Source organism: Triturus cristatus, chromosome 7 (genome assembly GCF_964204655.1).
Source record: "Triturus cristatus chromosome 7, aTriCri1.1, whole genome shotgun sequence".
In the NCBI taxonomy this organism is placed as follows: Eukaryota; Metazoa; Chordata; class Amphibia; order Caudata; family Salamandridae; genus Triturus; species Triturus cristatus.
Genome location: NC_140590.1, coordinates 166,794,272 through 166,810,299, shown reverse-complemented (window position 1 = coordinate 166,810,299; position 16,028 = coordinate 166,794,272). Strand labels below are relative to the sequence as shown.

At 50.1% G+C, this 16,028-nt stretch overlaps 1 protein-coding gene across 2 annotated transcripts in view; it reads right to left on the bottom strand.

The window, feature by feature from the left end:
* HCST (hematopoietic cell signal transducer) overlaps positions 1-12,072 on the bottom strand; it is a 79,533-nt gene extending 67,461 nt beyond the window's left edge. Inside the window, exon 1 of one of the 2 annotated variants that reach the window (XM_085615948.1) lies at positions 11,638-12,072. In XM_085615948.1, coding sequence (XP_085472074.1) covers positions 11,638-11,686 — 49 coding nt within the window. In that variant the 5' untranslated portion in view covers positions 11,687-12,072. The remainder of the gene's footprint in view (positions 1-11,637) is intronic. The other variant, XM_085615947.1, reaches the window with a different exon arrangement.
* Positions 12,073-16,028: the final 3,956 nt, after the last annotated feature.

Genomic DNA, 16,028 nt, shown 5'->3' with positions numbered 1-16,028 from the left:
AGAAGTACAGGCAGTGGGTGACCATAAATGGCCATAGGGTGGAAGCTCTTAGAGATACAGGAGCCAGTGTGACAGCTGTCAGGTGTCACCTGGTGTCTCAAGAGCAGGTGGTCCCCAATGCATTCTACCCCGTTGTTGCCGCTGACAACACAGAGAGACACTGCAAGGTGGCTCTGGTTCCCTTTGAGTGGGGGGGGGTCTCTGGTACTCTTCAGGTAGCTGTGAGGCCTGCCATGCCTGTAGACTGTTTGTTAGGGAACGATTTGGAGAGCTCACCTTGGGCTAAGGTGGAGCGGAGTGCTCACCTGGAGATGTTGGGTATGCCGGATTGGGCGTGTGTCACCACACGGTCCATGGCAGCCAGTAGAAGTACTCAAGAGGTCCTGGAGCCTGAGAGGGAGGCCCAGGAACCGGCCTCAGAGAGAAGGAGCAAGGGGCGCGGGAAGCCGGCCCCTGAAGTTCCCACGGTCCAGGAGGAAGCAGACCTTGAGGGGGATGCCCTGGAGCCTACAGGGGAACAGATAGCCGAACTGGGAGACCTGCCGGAGCTGACCCACTGGCAGCAGGAAGGGGGTCCCACCAGGGAGGACTTTTGCAAGGCACAGAAGGAGTGCCCTTCTCTCGTGGGTATGCGGCAGCAGGCTGCAGACCAGGCCGCAGGTGATCAGTCAGGATCACATTTCGTTTACTGGGAGAACGACCTCCTATACACAGAGCCTAAGGTTGCTGAGCCTGGGTCAGCCCGTGCGCTGGTGGTACCCCAGGACTTCAGAGCCTTCCTACTGGGGCTGGCTCACGATGTGCCATTGGCAGGGCATTTGGGGCAGGACAAGACCTTTGAAAGGCTTGTCACCCACTTTTATGGCCTCAAATGCGCAGGAGTTCAGATACTCACTGCAGGACATGCCAGACTTGCCAGGCAAGTGGGAAGAGTGGAAGGAAGCAGAAGGCTCCACTCCAGCCATTCCCTGTGGTCGGTACCCCATTCCAGCGAGTGGGGATTGACATTGTAGGGCCACTGGACCCCAGGACAGCGATGGGCAATAGGTTCATCCTGGTCCTGGTGGACCATGCCACCCGGTACCCGGAAGCCATTCCTCTGAGGACAGTGACGGCCCCCGTGGTGGGACGTGCACTGATGGGAATTTTCTCCCGAGTGGGATTCCCTCTAGAGGTGGTGTTTGACCGAGGTACCAATTTCACGTCCAAGTACATGAAATCTCTTTGGCAAGAGTGTGGTGTAACCTACAAGTTCACCACCCCTTACCACCCCCAAGGAAACGGGTTGGTTGAGAGATTCAACCGAACCCTCAAAGGCATGATAATGGGCCTAGAAGGACCCATGAGGCGTAAGTGGGACGTCCTCTTACCATGCCTTCTCTTCGCTTACCGTGAGGTGCCACATAAGTCTCTGGGGTTTAGTCCCTTTGAGCTTCTGTATGGTCACCCAGTCAGAGGACCTCTAAGTCTGGTCAAGGAAGGCTGGGAACAATCTCCCAGGAAACCTCCCCAGATTGTATATAGTTACATGCTGGCCTTCAGGAATCAGACTAGGCGATTCAGGCAACTTGCTGAGGCAAATCTGGAAGCCAGCCAGGAGGAGATGAAGCGGTGGTACGACCAGAATGCCACTCTGGTAGAGCTTCAGCCTGGACAGAAAGTATGGGTCTTGGCCCCCGTGGAGCCGTGTGCGCTCCAGGATAAGTGGACCGGTCCCTTTGAGGTGGTGGAGCGCAAGAGTCCTGTTACCTACGTGGTGGACCTGAAGTCTCCTAGGAACCCCTTAAGGGTCCTGCATGTCAACCGCCTCAAGCCCCACTTGGAGAGGTCCCAAGTGGGCATGCTCTTGGCAACAGATGCTGGGATGGAAGAGGAGACAGAACCTCTTCCGGACCTCCTGTCAGCCAAGGAGCAAGATGGGTCAGTGGATGGTGTCATCCTCTCTTCCACCCTGACCCCTGAGCAACAGAATGATTGTCGCCAGTTGCTGGGACAATTTTCTGACCTGTTTTTCCTGGTCCCGGGTGTCACTGATTGGTGCGTCCATGATGTGGACACTGGGGATAGTCCACCTGTGCGGCACAAGGCCTACAGGGTGACTGACAGGGTGAGGACATGCATCAAGGAGGAGGTCTCCAAGATGTTTGCCCTCGGGGTAATTGAGTCTTCTAGCAGTCCTTGGGCCAGCCCCATGGTCTTGGTCCCAAAGGCTGCAGCGCCGGGAGCCACGCCCGAACTCCGGTTCTGTGTGGACTACAGAGGACTCAATTCAGTCACTAGGACTGACGCACACCCCATCCCCCGAGCTGATGAGCTCATCGATCGGCTAGGGGCTGCCAACTACTTCAGCACGTTTGATTTAACGTCTGGGTATTGGCAGATCGCCTTGACCGAGGGGGCCAAAGAGAGGTCAGCATTTTCCACCCCAGATGGGCACTACCAGTTCCGGGTTATGCCATTTGGGATGAAGAATGCCCCTGCCACCTTCCAGAGATTGGTCAACCGGGTGTTGGCTGGGCTGGATTCGTTCAGTGCAGCCTACCTGTATGACATCGCAGTGTTCAGCTCCACTTGGGAGGAACACTTGCGTCACCTCTGGGAAGTGTTGATGGCGCTGCGCAAGGCAGGCCTCACGATCAAGGCGAGTAAGTGCCAGATCGGGCAGGGTTCCGTGGTGTACTTGGGACACCAAGTTGGGAGTGGCCAGGTGGCACCCCTTCAGCCCAAGATAGAAACCATCCTGAATTGGGAGGCGCCCAAAACCCAGACGGAGGTGAGAGCCTTCCTAGGTCTCACCGGGTACTACAGGAGGTTCGTCAAGGGGTATGGCAACATGGTTGCCCCCTTGACAGCGCTGACTTCGAAGAAGCAGCCCAGGAAAGTGATTTGGACTGACACCTGTCAGAAAGCTTTTGAGGCCTTGAAAACTGCTATGTGCACGGCGCCCGTGCTCTTGGCTCCCCACTTCTCCAAAGAGTTTATCGTTCAGACAGACGCTTCAGAGCATGGTGTGGGGGCTGTTCTTTCACAGATTAATGAGGAGGGCCTAGATCAACCCGTAGCCTTTCTTAGCAGGAGGTTACTTCCACGGGAACAGAGGTGAAGTGCTATTGAGCGTGAGGCATTTGCTGTGGTCTGGGCGCTGAAGAAGCTAAGACCCTACTTGTTTGGGTCTCACTTCCGGGTTCAGACGGACCACAGGCCCCTCAGATGGTTGATGCATATGAGGGGTGAGAATCCAAAGCTGTTGAGGTGGTCCATTTCCCTACAGGGTATGGATTTCACGGTGGAACATCGCCCTGGTGCAGATCACGCCAATGCTGACGGTCTGTCCAGATTTTTCCGCCTTAGTGATGAGGAACTCCCTGGGGTAGGGTAGTTCTCCCCACTTTTCAGCTGGAGGGGACACGTGTTAGACCTGGCACCTTGGCGTGAGTCTCCCTTCCTCTTTTTGTCGCTGTGCCTCATGTGTTTTTATGGTGTTGGCCGCTCAGCGCGCTGTGCCACTGCCAACCAGTGTCACGGTGCGAGTGCTCCCTTTGTAAATTGTATATGTTGGTTGGATTCCATGATTGGATTGTTTGGTTTACTATCAGACCCCAGTAAAGTGCGCCAGGAGCGCCAGGGCATGTAAATGCAAACACCGCTGGTGGGCTTGCAGCACGGGTTGTGCCACCCACAGAAGCGGCCGGTAAAATACATTTAAGGTCTGCCATCGCAGAACCTGCGTGCAGTCTGGTACTGACATGCTGACTGGCAAGTGCCCACACTTGCCCGTCCCTGAAACCTTCCCTTAGCTACATGTTAGTCACCCCTCTGGTAGGCCCACGGGCAGGGTGCGTTGTGAGCATAAGGTAGGACAAGCCTAGATGCGTGGCATGTCCTAGTAGTGAATTACCGCCATCTTGTTGTTCACTACTGCAAGGCTACCCTGTTCTCATAGGCCAGTATGGGCGGCCTGGATTATTACACCCTATGATCCTAACCGACCCAGGGAACATGGTAGAAGATCGAGTTTAGTATGCCTGAACTCGGAATAATAAGGTACATCTTTTCGCAAGGTTTATTTTAATATTCCGGGTTTGCAAATGCCGCTTTTAGAAAGCTGGCCTTTGCTTGCCTAAACATTTCAGCCGCCTCTGCGTGATGTATATCTGATGTCTGGCTGGTGTGAGTGACAGGGCTGGGGGAACCCAGATGGGCAGGGCTAGGTAGCCTGGTGGTGAATAGGACGATCGACAGGTAGATGGGTGGGAGGAGTGCTCCTAGGCTCTGAATAGGACAGTACTCTGCCACCTCAATGCCGGCTCGGCCCCCTGTGGAGCGTCTGAGGACTCTGCCCTGCACTCTGAAAGGAGAAGCCTGCATCGCGTAAACAAAGTGCTCAGAAACCGGACTAAACTAGGCAAGGGCCCCCCTGGCCTGGGAGAACAAAAGATTTGCTGTATAAATGGAGGAGCCCTGCTCCTAAGAAACTAGATCCGCTTTTGACCAAGAAGAATCTCTGCCTGAGGAGGAGGCACCGGGAAAGCTGTAGGAGGAAGACTGTCCCTATCCTGGGGGATTGGCCTACAGTGGTGACCTTGCTGCCAAAGGGGAGAAGAGAAACTGTTGCTGAAGACTTTTACTTTACTTTTACTTTCAAGACTTGTGCTTTTCCAAAACGATCTCCAAGGGCTTGGAACTGAGCTTGCCCCCTGAACTGAGCCCCAGGACCATTGGGCTCTACCTGATCTTCACTCGCCTGCCGCTGGACTGTGGTGTCCTTTCCCTCGCCGGAGCTGTGACCCTCGTGCCCCAGTCCCTCCCTGAGCCGTGACCAGGACTGCTTAGCCGCCCCCGCCTTGGGAAGAGCCTCGCTCGATCGGAGCCGCTCCCCCTACGCTGTGCTGGGCCGCTCCTGTCACCTCGCTCGTTGGAGGCTCGCTGTGCACCTTCACCCTCCCGCCGGAATCGGCGTTTGTGAGCATCTCCAAGCCTCGGACGGCCCGGACGTATCTGCGTGCCCGGCTGCCCCGCTTTGTTCACCCGCCACCTGCAACACCCCGCTCTTGTCGTGAGCCTGAAGATCAGACACCCATCGTGAAGTGTGGGAGCCCCGGACGCCGCCTCGCTCTTCTGTCGAAGAGCCGCTGAAATCCCGCACCCGCCTTTGCGTCAAGAAACAAGGTACTGTACTTACGAACTCGACCGCGAGCTCGCATCGGATCCAGGGTCCGCAACGTTCTTATTTCCCTGCCATCTGCTGTGTGCTTCCTGGGCGCTGCCTCAGCACGAAGTGCGCTGAGGCCTACAGTCACCTTGTGCCCGCCTAAAGAACTTTCCGTAAACAAAGAGAACTTTACCGTATTTCCAAGAATTGTGGCCCCATCAGTTCAACGTTACTGGGCCTTGTATTTGAATCTGCTGAATCTACATAAAAGCTTATTTTGATATACTTCCTGATTGGTGTCCGTTTGTGGTGCATGCAAGGGGTTTACTGTATGTGTAATTGCATTTGCTTAACCGTGTACGCCTGAGACTTAGCCTAGACTGCTCGCGCCACGCACCTAGAGGGTGAGCAGGGGTTATTCTGGGGAGTCATCCTTCGCCCTAACAAGAAGTAAAGGGTCCCTGCTTGTTGTGGGTTCACACCTGCGTCAACCAGAGCCCCCTCATTTCTAACATGGCGTATATTGGAATGTCCTCAACTGTAGTGGCGTACAGTGGAGTTGGGCACAGTGGACTAGCGTACAGTGGAGTGCCATACAGTGGAACAGCATAGAGTGGAGCGGAATAACATAGATTGGAGGGGAATAAAGTACAGTGTTGTAGAGTGGAATAGTGTAGAGTAGAGTAGTGTGCAGTGGAATGGTGCACAGTGGAGTGTCATAGAGTGTAATTAGATACATTGGAAAACCATCCAGTAGAGTTGGGTATAGTGCAGTGGAGTAGAATGTAGTGGAGTAGAGTGTAGTGTAGTGGCATACAGTGGAACTGTGTAGAGTGGTGTAGAGTGTAGTGGCATACACTGGAATAGATGAGAGTGATGTGAGGTACTGTGGAATGGCATAGAGTAGAATAGCGTAGAGTGCACTAGCGTACAGTGGAGTGGCATACAGTGGAGTGGGGTATAGTGAAACAGCATAAAGTGGGGTGTTAGTGGGAACAGTGTGCAGTGGAGTGGCATACAGTGGAACAGTATAGAGTGTACTGGCGTAGAGTGGGCTGGCATACAGTGGAACAGAGTGGAATGGCACACAGTAGAGTAGCGAAGACTGGAATAATAGAGTGGAGTACAGTACAGTGGAGTGGCGTACGGTGTAGTGGCATACACTGGAGTGGTATTCAGTAGAGTGGGGTAGAAGTGAAATAGCATAGAGTGGAGTGGCGCAGAGTGGAGTTGCATTCAGTGGAATAGAGTGGATTTGGTGTGCAATTCCATATAACTGAATGCATAGATTGGAGTGGAATACAGTACAGTGACAAAGTGGAATAGTGTAGAGTGGATTAGCGTACAGTGGAGTGGCATACGGTGTAGTGGCATTCAGTTGAGTGGGGTAGACGTCTAACAGGGTAGAGTGGAGCGGCGTACAGTGGAGCTGCATACAGTGGAATAGCATAGAGTAGATTGGCGTGGAGTGACGTGCTCTGGAATGGCTTACAGAGGAAAAGTGTAGAGTGAAATGGTGTAGAGTGGAGTACAGAGAAGTGCCATAGAGTGGAGTAGTGTACAATGAAGTGAAAAACAGTGGAATAGCTTGGAGTGATGTACAGTGGAGTGGCATATAGTGGAACAGCATAGAGTGGATTGTTTTACAGTAGAGTGGCTTTGAGTGAAATAGCGTAATGTCAGGTAGCTTACGGTGGAATGGCGTATAGTGGAGTGGGTAGAATGGAACAACATATAGTGGAGTGTTGTAAAGTGTAGTTCGACACCGTGGAATAGCGTACGTTGGAGTGGGGTATAGTGCAGTGGTGTAAACTGTAGAGGCGTACGGTGGTTTGTTATAGAGTGGACTGGCATACAGTGGGATAGAGTGGAATGGTGTAGAATGGAGTGAAGTACAGTGGAGTAGTGTGCAGTGGAGTGGCATACAGTGGAGTGATGTAGAGTGAAATTACATGTAGTGGAGTGTCGTAGAGTGTAGTGGGATATAGTGCAATAGCATATGGTGGAGTCTGGTATAGTGGCGTACAGTGGAGTGACGTAGAGTAGAGTAGCATACAATGGAACTGTATAGGGTGTAGTGGCACACAGTGGAATAGATGAGTGGCATGCGTACAATGAAATGGTGTAGAGTGCACTAGCTTACAGTGGCGTATAGTAGAATGGCCTAGACTGTAGTGGGGTATAGTGCAATAGCATAAAGTGGAGAGTCAGAGTGGAGTAGCGTGAAGTGGAGTGGCATACAGTGGAATAGTGTAGAGTGAATTGGCGTAGAATGTACTGGCATAGACTGGAATAACAGTGGAGTAGCATAGAGTGAATAGGCATACAGTGGAGTGGTGTAGAGTGGAATGGCACAGAGTGGAGTGACATACAGTGGAACTGTGTAAACATACACAATTCACTATTCTCCAGTGCACGAACCAGGATACAATTCTGTAGTTCTCTGGTGCACTGTATTAACTAATAGAGGTTTCCTAATGTACACTAGTGCATTTTCACACTGATTAACATACCTTGCATTTAATTTCCATTTCAGCTGTACATTGTTTTATATATAGTTACTGCAGTAGAACGACCAAACAAATTTACAGATTTTTTTTTAAACTATGCCTTTGACGGCACCCACTCAGCCTGCCATCATTGCGCGCAGCATCGCTGTTCTCATACTTTTTTAATGCACTTCGATTACTGGCCTTATGTTGTTAAATGGCAAAGAAGCTTCTTGGAGACCTGCAACATCTTATAATGTACGGTTGGGGTTACTTAGTCCTATGTATGTATTGGCATTCTGGAGGGGAAACAGTCAAAACAACGCAGGCAGAGCCACGCGTGTTCCGCATACGCAAGCCCTACCATGCTTGCCTTAACCATGCATATGCCTTTATCACGCATATGCGTGGTTAAAGCAGTGTGCGGTCTAGCTGCTGCCTGCAGCTCAGCTGAAGCAGGAAGAGAGGACAAGTGAGGTAAGTGGAGCTGGGGCAGGGTTTGGTGGGGGACGTTTTTATGGGTTGGGGGTTGTGTTCAGGTCTGGGGGGTCAGGGTCATTTCAGGGAGGAGGGGGGTGGCGGGTAGTTTTCAGGGCTGGTGGTGTATCAGGGTAGTTTTCAGGTTTGTGGGAGGGTCAGGGTCGTTTTCAGGGCTGGGGAGGGTTGAGTTAGTTTTCAGGACTAGGGATGGGGGTCGAGGGTCATTTTCAGGGCTGGGGAGGGGGTTGTGGTAGATTTCAGGGCTGGGGGAGGGTTGGGGTAGTTTTTTCGGTCTGGAAGGGTCAGGGTAGTTTTCAGGGCTGAGGGAGGGTTTGGTAGTTTTTTTCTAATTAGGGGTAAGGGTATTAGGCTTAAGGGCAGTGGAAGGAGATGGGGTAGTTTTAGGGACAGCGCCAGGGTGGAAGGGGAATCGGGGGACAGGGTTTTAGGTCACAGGGGAGGGGAATGGATGGGTGGGGTAGTTTTTAGGGCTTAGGGGAGGGCGGGGTAGTTTTGTAAGGGCTTGGGATCGTTTTTTAGAATAGGGGTTAGGGTTTTAGGCCTATGGGCAGTGAAAGGGGTTGGGGTAGTTTTAGGGACAGCACGGGGGTTGTGAGGAGGTCAGGGTAGTGTATATTAAGGGTTTAGGACAGCATGGGGGTGGGGGCTGGGGCGTGGGAGGGGGTCAGGTTGGGGTATTTGGACCACAAAGTCGGCAGGCAGGTAGGGGGTTTGTAGCTTGGGTAGACCTTAGCCACGTATACCCCTATACCATTCATGCCTTTACCATGAAATTGCAGAGAAAAGGCATGCATGCTAAAAGAATACGTGGGTAAGACGCATTCATGGTTCGGGCTGTGTGGTAGAGGCGCACGTGGTTTAGCCATGCGTGCCTCTAGCAATACATCCATTCCGGAGACAAGATAGCTCTTTGACTAGCCAGATGATAGCACTTCTTCAGCAATCTCTGCTATTTCTCAGTGTTCTTCGCCCATTCTGTTAACTTTTAGGCGCAGAATAATTTGCCTTTTCGGAATTAAATTAGTTTTTTTCTTTCCTATTTCTTTGTTCACTTTGTGGGCCCTGATTACAAGTAATGCAGGTTTATGTGCAGGAAATAAAGTTTCTAGCTGGTATGGAAGTTTATTTATCTGTTTATTATACGTTAATCTCCACGGAATGTGGAATAACTTTGCAAACCCGTTTTTTCTGGGTGAAACTCTGAAAGGAAATCCCAAATCCACTGGGATTACCTCTCCCATTTACCACCAGCTTTCAGCAGGTGGTAATGGAGGTGTGGTCAGTGTCAGAAGAAAGGAGTGGACACTGCCTAGAAAGAGGAGCATTAGAGGGGGGTTGTTGGGTGGGCTGCAGGCCAAGACCAGGGCCGGACTGGCCGTAGCGGGCACCGGGCATTTCCCCGGTAGGCCACCAGGGTGGGGGCTGGATTTGGGCCACTAGGGGGGCGTTTTTGTTACAGGGTCGTTTTGTGCCTAGGATCACAGAATATAAGTAGGGAAAACGTGATTTATCCCTGTTTTCAAATGTAACTTTGTAAAAATTAGCCAGGACATGGGTATGTGTATTTGTTTATGTTAAGGCTTTATTTTTATTTCTTTGTGCATTTTTCGGAAGTTTTTATATAGTGCAAACTCAACCCAAAGTTATTGGAGCACTTTACATGAGCATCACTTACCTTACAAGAGGTCACATTCATTGTTTATATGCATGGGGAGATTAAGTGATTTGCCCAGAATCACAGGACGTCGAGCCAATGCTGAGATTTGAACCTGGTTCCCCAGTTCCAAAATCGGCAGACCTGGCCCTAATGCCACATCCTGGGTAAAGGGAAGGTAAAGCGTGGCTCGTTATGGGCTTGAGGTTCTAACAGGACCTTGAGCTGAGCTAGAGCCAGGCTTCAGGCTTAAGCCTGGCTCAACGTTTCAGTGGTTCGCCACATCTAGAATAGCTGTATAATGTCTAAACAGTCAGTGATATTTGCTTATGGTGTCCTGCCTTCCCTTATTTTCATTATGGACATTTTTTTATTAGATATTTTGTCAGATTAGCCGGTGATCTGTATTTATTTAACATAGTATTCTAGTCATTTTACAGAATTGTACAAAACACTGTCTTCTGGTTTTAAAGGGGATTGCAAAAAATACATTAATCCAGTCAGTGACCTAAGTGCACTATGTATTACCAGGAAGCCTGGGTTCAAATCCCAGATTTCCTGCAAAGCTAAGTTGTGTGATCTTCGTCAAATCAATTTACTTCATGTGCTAATGTACCTAATAGTGACATTTTAGAGCACTTTCAAGTAATTCCGTTAAAGATGACTGTACACAAAAAAAAATCACTTGTGTGTTTTATTAGCCTGGAATGTTCCACCATTCATAACAATAATATTGGTCATGATGTAAGGGGCACCAGATAATTGGCTCACTCAGTTCCCTCCTGGTGTAGTCAAAAGGGATAGTTAATGAATGTTTTGAAGTTCATATTTAGAAACTTTAATTTCAGATAAATGCCAATGCAATGTTGTGGCCTAATGCACTAAAATGAAACTACCATATGTTTAGAAAAAAAAAAGATGTTATTGTTGTATGTCAAAAGAGATTACATAGCATGATAGTAGCCAGGTATGTAGCCATAGATGCCATCATGCGATTACAGAAGAATGGTGCTGGGCTATTTATGAAAAGTTAGCACACTATATGAAAAATGTTCTTTGTAACAAACAAACCCATAATGAACTGTCCTCCCCCAGACCCCCTGCCCATTTGACGCTGCTTTAACTATTAGCATTCGGAAGCAGAGCAATGAACCCGGTGCAGCTTAAAAGAAAGTGCTCGAGGGGAAATTATGAAAGTGTGTAGGAGATAGGTGCCACCAGTGCAAACACATAAAGACCATAGTGCATATGTAGTACTATGTAAAAAAGTAGTAAATAAATGCATTGATAGAATAGTGGGGTATGGCCTCTACTTCGATGTGTCTGTAAAACTGACTTTTTGTCTTGAGTTTTTGTCCTGAATTTTGACCCTTTGTCCTGAATTTTGACCCTTTGTCCTGAATTCTTTACAGTCCTGTCCAGAATTTGCCTCTATGTTAGTTGGTCATCCGACAAATAAGGAGGCGTGATCAGACGCTAAATGCGTGAGCTGGAAAACCAAGAGAAGCAGGGCTTTTTCTTTTTTTTTGTTTATTTTTTTGCATCTTTTATATAGCGCGAACTCGACCCGAAGGTATTGGAGCGCTGTACATGAGCACCGTATTTACATTACACATTCAGGGACGGGGAGATTAAGTGATTTGCCCAGAATCACAGGATGTAGATGCGACCTCGAGGCTCGAACCCGGGTTTCCTGCACCAAAGTCGGCAGTTTAAGCCGACGGACCTTCTCCTCTCATCGTCTGTCTGCATGTTATAGGGGTGTCCAAGATGCGGTCATGGATCAGTCCCTTCCCCACCTCAAGACATCCGTCGGATGTACCACCCCACCGGGCACTTACCGGCACAGAGCAGCAGCAACAGGGGCGTCAAGCTCACCCGGGACTCCATGAGATGCAGCAACGCGCCAACGTGCCTGCTGTTCGTCTGACCTACTAACTTATTTCCTCTCTAGTTTCCGCGACCCCCTCTTCCTGCGCACTCTGGAAGTCCCCCTCTTCTGACACGTGGAGGGGGCAGAGAGCTCGAAGCCGCAGCTCTGGTGGGTGGATGTGGGCAGCGTCCTGGAGGCTTCGAGATGCTGTAGCCAAGGTCGGTGGCACACTCTGCAGGTCTTCGGCATCCTGCACGCCTCTCATCGACGTTTGAGAACAAACTGCATTGTTTACAGCACCCCCTTTTAAACGTCTGAGCTCAAAACAGCAGGATTTGCAGACAGTTCTGCAAGGGAGCTAATATAACATTCAAACATGCCAGAGACCTCACAGCACCGACTCATGCACGTGACCAACGCGGAAATGCTGGTTCCCTTTGATATGGCCGTGGCCACTGCCTTCATGCCGCAGATAAGGACCAAATTATGTGACACGAAAACGCAAATAATGGATATAATGCGTTGCATTTTGTAACAGTAGTATTTCATTGATTTGTCATTTGTCATTTTAACTCATGGCCCCACTGTCTAGACAATATTTCACCTCACAAGTATCAGTGATACTTGTGAGGTGAAATATTGTCTAAACTGGGTTTAACAATCAAATATAGCAAATATAGCAATAATTGATTGAAAGGTGACCAGTCAACCTTTGCAAAGAACCTCCCACTGCACGGGAGCACGTCACCACATTTTAGTAACTTTTCATCCGTTTGAGCTCGAAATAAAAATTTTGGGTTGAAATGTGAAGATTACACAGCAGATGATGGATTATGTGGCAAAAACAGCAAAGACATAATTATGCAGAAAACGCGACAGAATCGCATAATTCCAAAGGAGCTGAATATGGCGCACTAACTTCTCATGTGTACTGTTAGACCTGACATACTTGGTGTGGTCTTCCCCCAAAAATTTGCCTTTACCCCTCTTATTTCCTGAAATTCGTTTTTGTTTGCATTTTGACTGTGCACATGACCACTGCTTACCAGGGCTAAAGTACTTGTGCATTCTCCCTAAGACATGGTACAACTATCCTACACCTGATTAGCGCACTTAGTTTGCTTGTAAGTCCCTAGTAAAATGGTACTACATGTACGTAGTGCCTATAAACTAAATGCTACTAGTGGGCCTGCAGCACTCTTGTGTGCCGTTCACTAAAGAAGCACTTTTAAACATGTCTCCGGCCTGCCATTGCAGCCTGTAGTGCAGTTTTAAACTGCTGATTAGACCTGGCAAAATAAACCTTTTGCGAGGCCTAAACCTTCTTTTTTAATACATATAAGTCACCCCTAATTGATCAGTTGACTGGGGGTGAGTGCTTGCAATGTTCAACACTCCGTCCATCATTTCCTTTGGTTTTTGCTTTGTTCGCCATAAGTTGGCAGGGTATGCTCAGACGTGAGTCCCTTGCTCACTTTGCCACTGGATTCAAGCAAGCCTGGCTGAAGACGGCTGAAATGCCAGAAACCGGTCCTAGGAAGCTTATTTCCGGTCCAGGGAAGACATGGCTTGGCAGTTCGGGCTGGACTGTTCCCATGAGGCACAGGGTCAGACTGATTTGCATATGGCCATGTCTGAACTGGGGTGGCAGAGTGGGCTAAAGAACGGTGATGGATTAAACTCAGATCAGTTGACTGGGGGTGAGTGCTTGCAATGTTCAACACTCCGTCCATCATTTCCTTTGGTTTTTGCTTTGTTCGCCATAAGTTGGCAGGGTATGCTCAGACGTGAGTCCCTTGCTCACTTTGCCACTGGATTCAAGCAAGCCTGGCTGAAGACGGCTGAAATGCCAGAAACCGGTCCTAGGAAGCTTATTTCCGGTCCAGGGGAGACATGGCTTGGCAGTTCGGGCTGGACTGTTCCCATGAGGCACAGGGTCAGACTGATTTGCATATGGCCATGTCTGAACTGGGGTGGCAGAGTGGGCTAAAGAACGGTGATGGATTAAACTCAGATCAGTTGACTGGGGGTGAGTGCTTGCAATGTTCAACACTCCGTCCATCATTTCCTTTGGTTTTTGCTTTGTTCGCCATAAGTTGGCAGGGTATGCTCAGACGTGAGTCCCTTGCTCACTTTGCCACTGGATTCAAGCAAGCCTGGCTGAAGACGGCTGAAATGCCAGAAACCGGTCCTAGGAAGCTTATTTCCGGTCCAGGGAAGACATGGCTTGGCAGTTCGGGCTGGACTGTTCCCATGAGGCACAGGGTCAGACTGATTTGCATATGGCCATGTCTGAACTGGGGTGGCAGAGTGGGCTAAAGAACGGTGATGGATTAAACTCAGATCAGTTGACTGGGGGTGAGTGCTTGCAATGTTCAACACTCCGTCCATCATTTCCTTTGGTTTTTGCTTTGTTCGCCATAAGTTGGCAGGGTATGCTCAGACGTGAGTCCCTTGCTCACTTTGCCACTGGATTCAAGCAAGCCTGGCTGAAGACGGCTGAAATGCCAGAAACCGGTCCTAGGAAGCTTATTTCTGGTCCAGGGAAGACATGGCTTGGCAGTTCGGGCTGGACTGTTCCCATGAGGCACAGGGTCAGACTGATTTGCATATGGCCATGTCTGAACTGGGGTGGCAGAGTGGGCTAAAGAACGGTGATGGATTAAACTCAGATCAGTTGACTGGGGGTGAGTGCTTGCAATGTTCAACACTCCGTCCATCATTTCCTTTGGTTTTGGCTTCCTCTGTGAGGCACTGGGCCTTGAACCCTGCCATGGCCCCTGCTGGAGTGATTCCTGAGTGGTGCCCCCAAGTCCAGGACCCTTGGTTGTGATGTTGGTGGTACTTCTCCAAAAACTTGTAACTTAAAAAAATTTCACCAGAAACTGGCCTGAGAACTGACAGAAGACTGGGGCCTTATTGCCATCGGATCTGCCCAAAGTGCATTGCTGGTCGACCTAGCTTTGCAACAGCTCCCACTACGTTTTTCTCCGCAGCAGCAAATCCTATTCAGCTAGAGCTATGGGCAAAGGTATCCGGCCTCGTGCTGCCATCGTTGCCTATAGCCTGCAGTGTCATCGTTCTGGAAATTTTTTACTTAGTCCAGTGGATTCCTGATGAAGACGCCTCCTCCTTAGACACCACCTGCTGTCTTGTCAGTAGCCGCTGGTGTCAGGGTTGTGTGGCGGGGCAGGCATGTGGGCCGGAAGGAAAAATACAAAAACCCCCAAAACAAAAATAACATACCTGCTGGCACGCGGCATTGCTGCTCCTCTCTGGCTCCACTGCAGCACATGCTCCCAAGCTGCCCTGTACTGCGGCCAATCCAGACACTGCTCTCATGCTGCTGGCAGTATGACAGCAGCGTCAGGATTCGCCTGAGTGCCCTGGATTTGTGATCACAGAGATACTGGGAGCCTGTGCCTGCTGTCTCCAACCCGGCAACGCAGTTCGGGTTGTAGACATCTCAGTGTGCAGGACAGTTTGGCGGTCCTAAGACTGCCGGCCAAACCCACATGCACACTGACAGTAGTGCCCCCCACTCCCTCTCCGTGATTGCCCCCACAATGGCCCTTCCCCCAAGACTCAGCCCTTAGAACTTGAAAAATTAAACGATAATAAACCTTTTTAGGTCTCGCCTAGCTATTTTGTTTACGCAATCGCTATGCAAGACTCTGGTAAAGAGGGGCATTTCAAAGTGCTCCCAAAAGTGGATTGCATGGCGAGCACACGCACAATCACGTGCATCGTGCCGCCATGCAATCCGTTTGGGGAAGCGCTTCAGCCCACTGGCGCCCTCGGCATCATACTTCAAAGGGTCCGCTCCCCCGCCTGGAATGCGCTTCCCCGCCCCTGCCAAGCACGCGTGCCATGCTCCGCCGTGTCTCACAGCTTTCTCTGCTCACTGTGACACCGGACCCCTCTGTCCACGCCCGAGGCACGCCTCCTGGACTGCCCTTGCAGCGTCACTCCATCCCTCTGTTCATAGCCTGACTCCTGCCTCTTGGTTCTCCGTTAGCACATTCTCATCTCTCGAACGTTCTTCTGTTCTTCTCTCTCGTGTCCTCTTTTATCTGCTTCTCCCCTCTCAGCGCCATCTTCCGCTTCTCACTCAATCATCCCTTGCTTTCATTCTGCCTCCGCCACTACTTCTAGCTCTCCATGCTTCTCTTCCTCTACACTGCTATCTCCCGCCATCCTCTGGTTTCTCCTCTTTCTCCCATCCTTGTTTCTTGTTCGTCTCTTACAAACGGAAAATATCACTGACAGCATCGGTCAAAAGAGCTCACCCGAGCTCTATAAAGAAAGCCGTTGTAGTCCGTACACTTCAGATGTGATGTATAACATACCTTTCCTCAG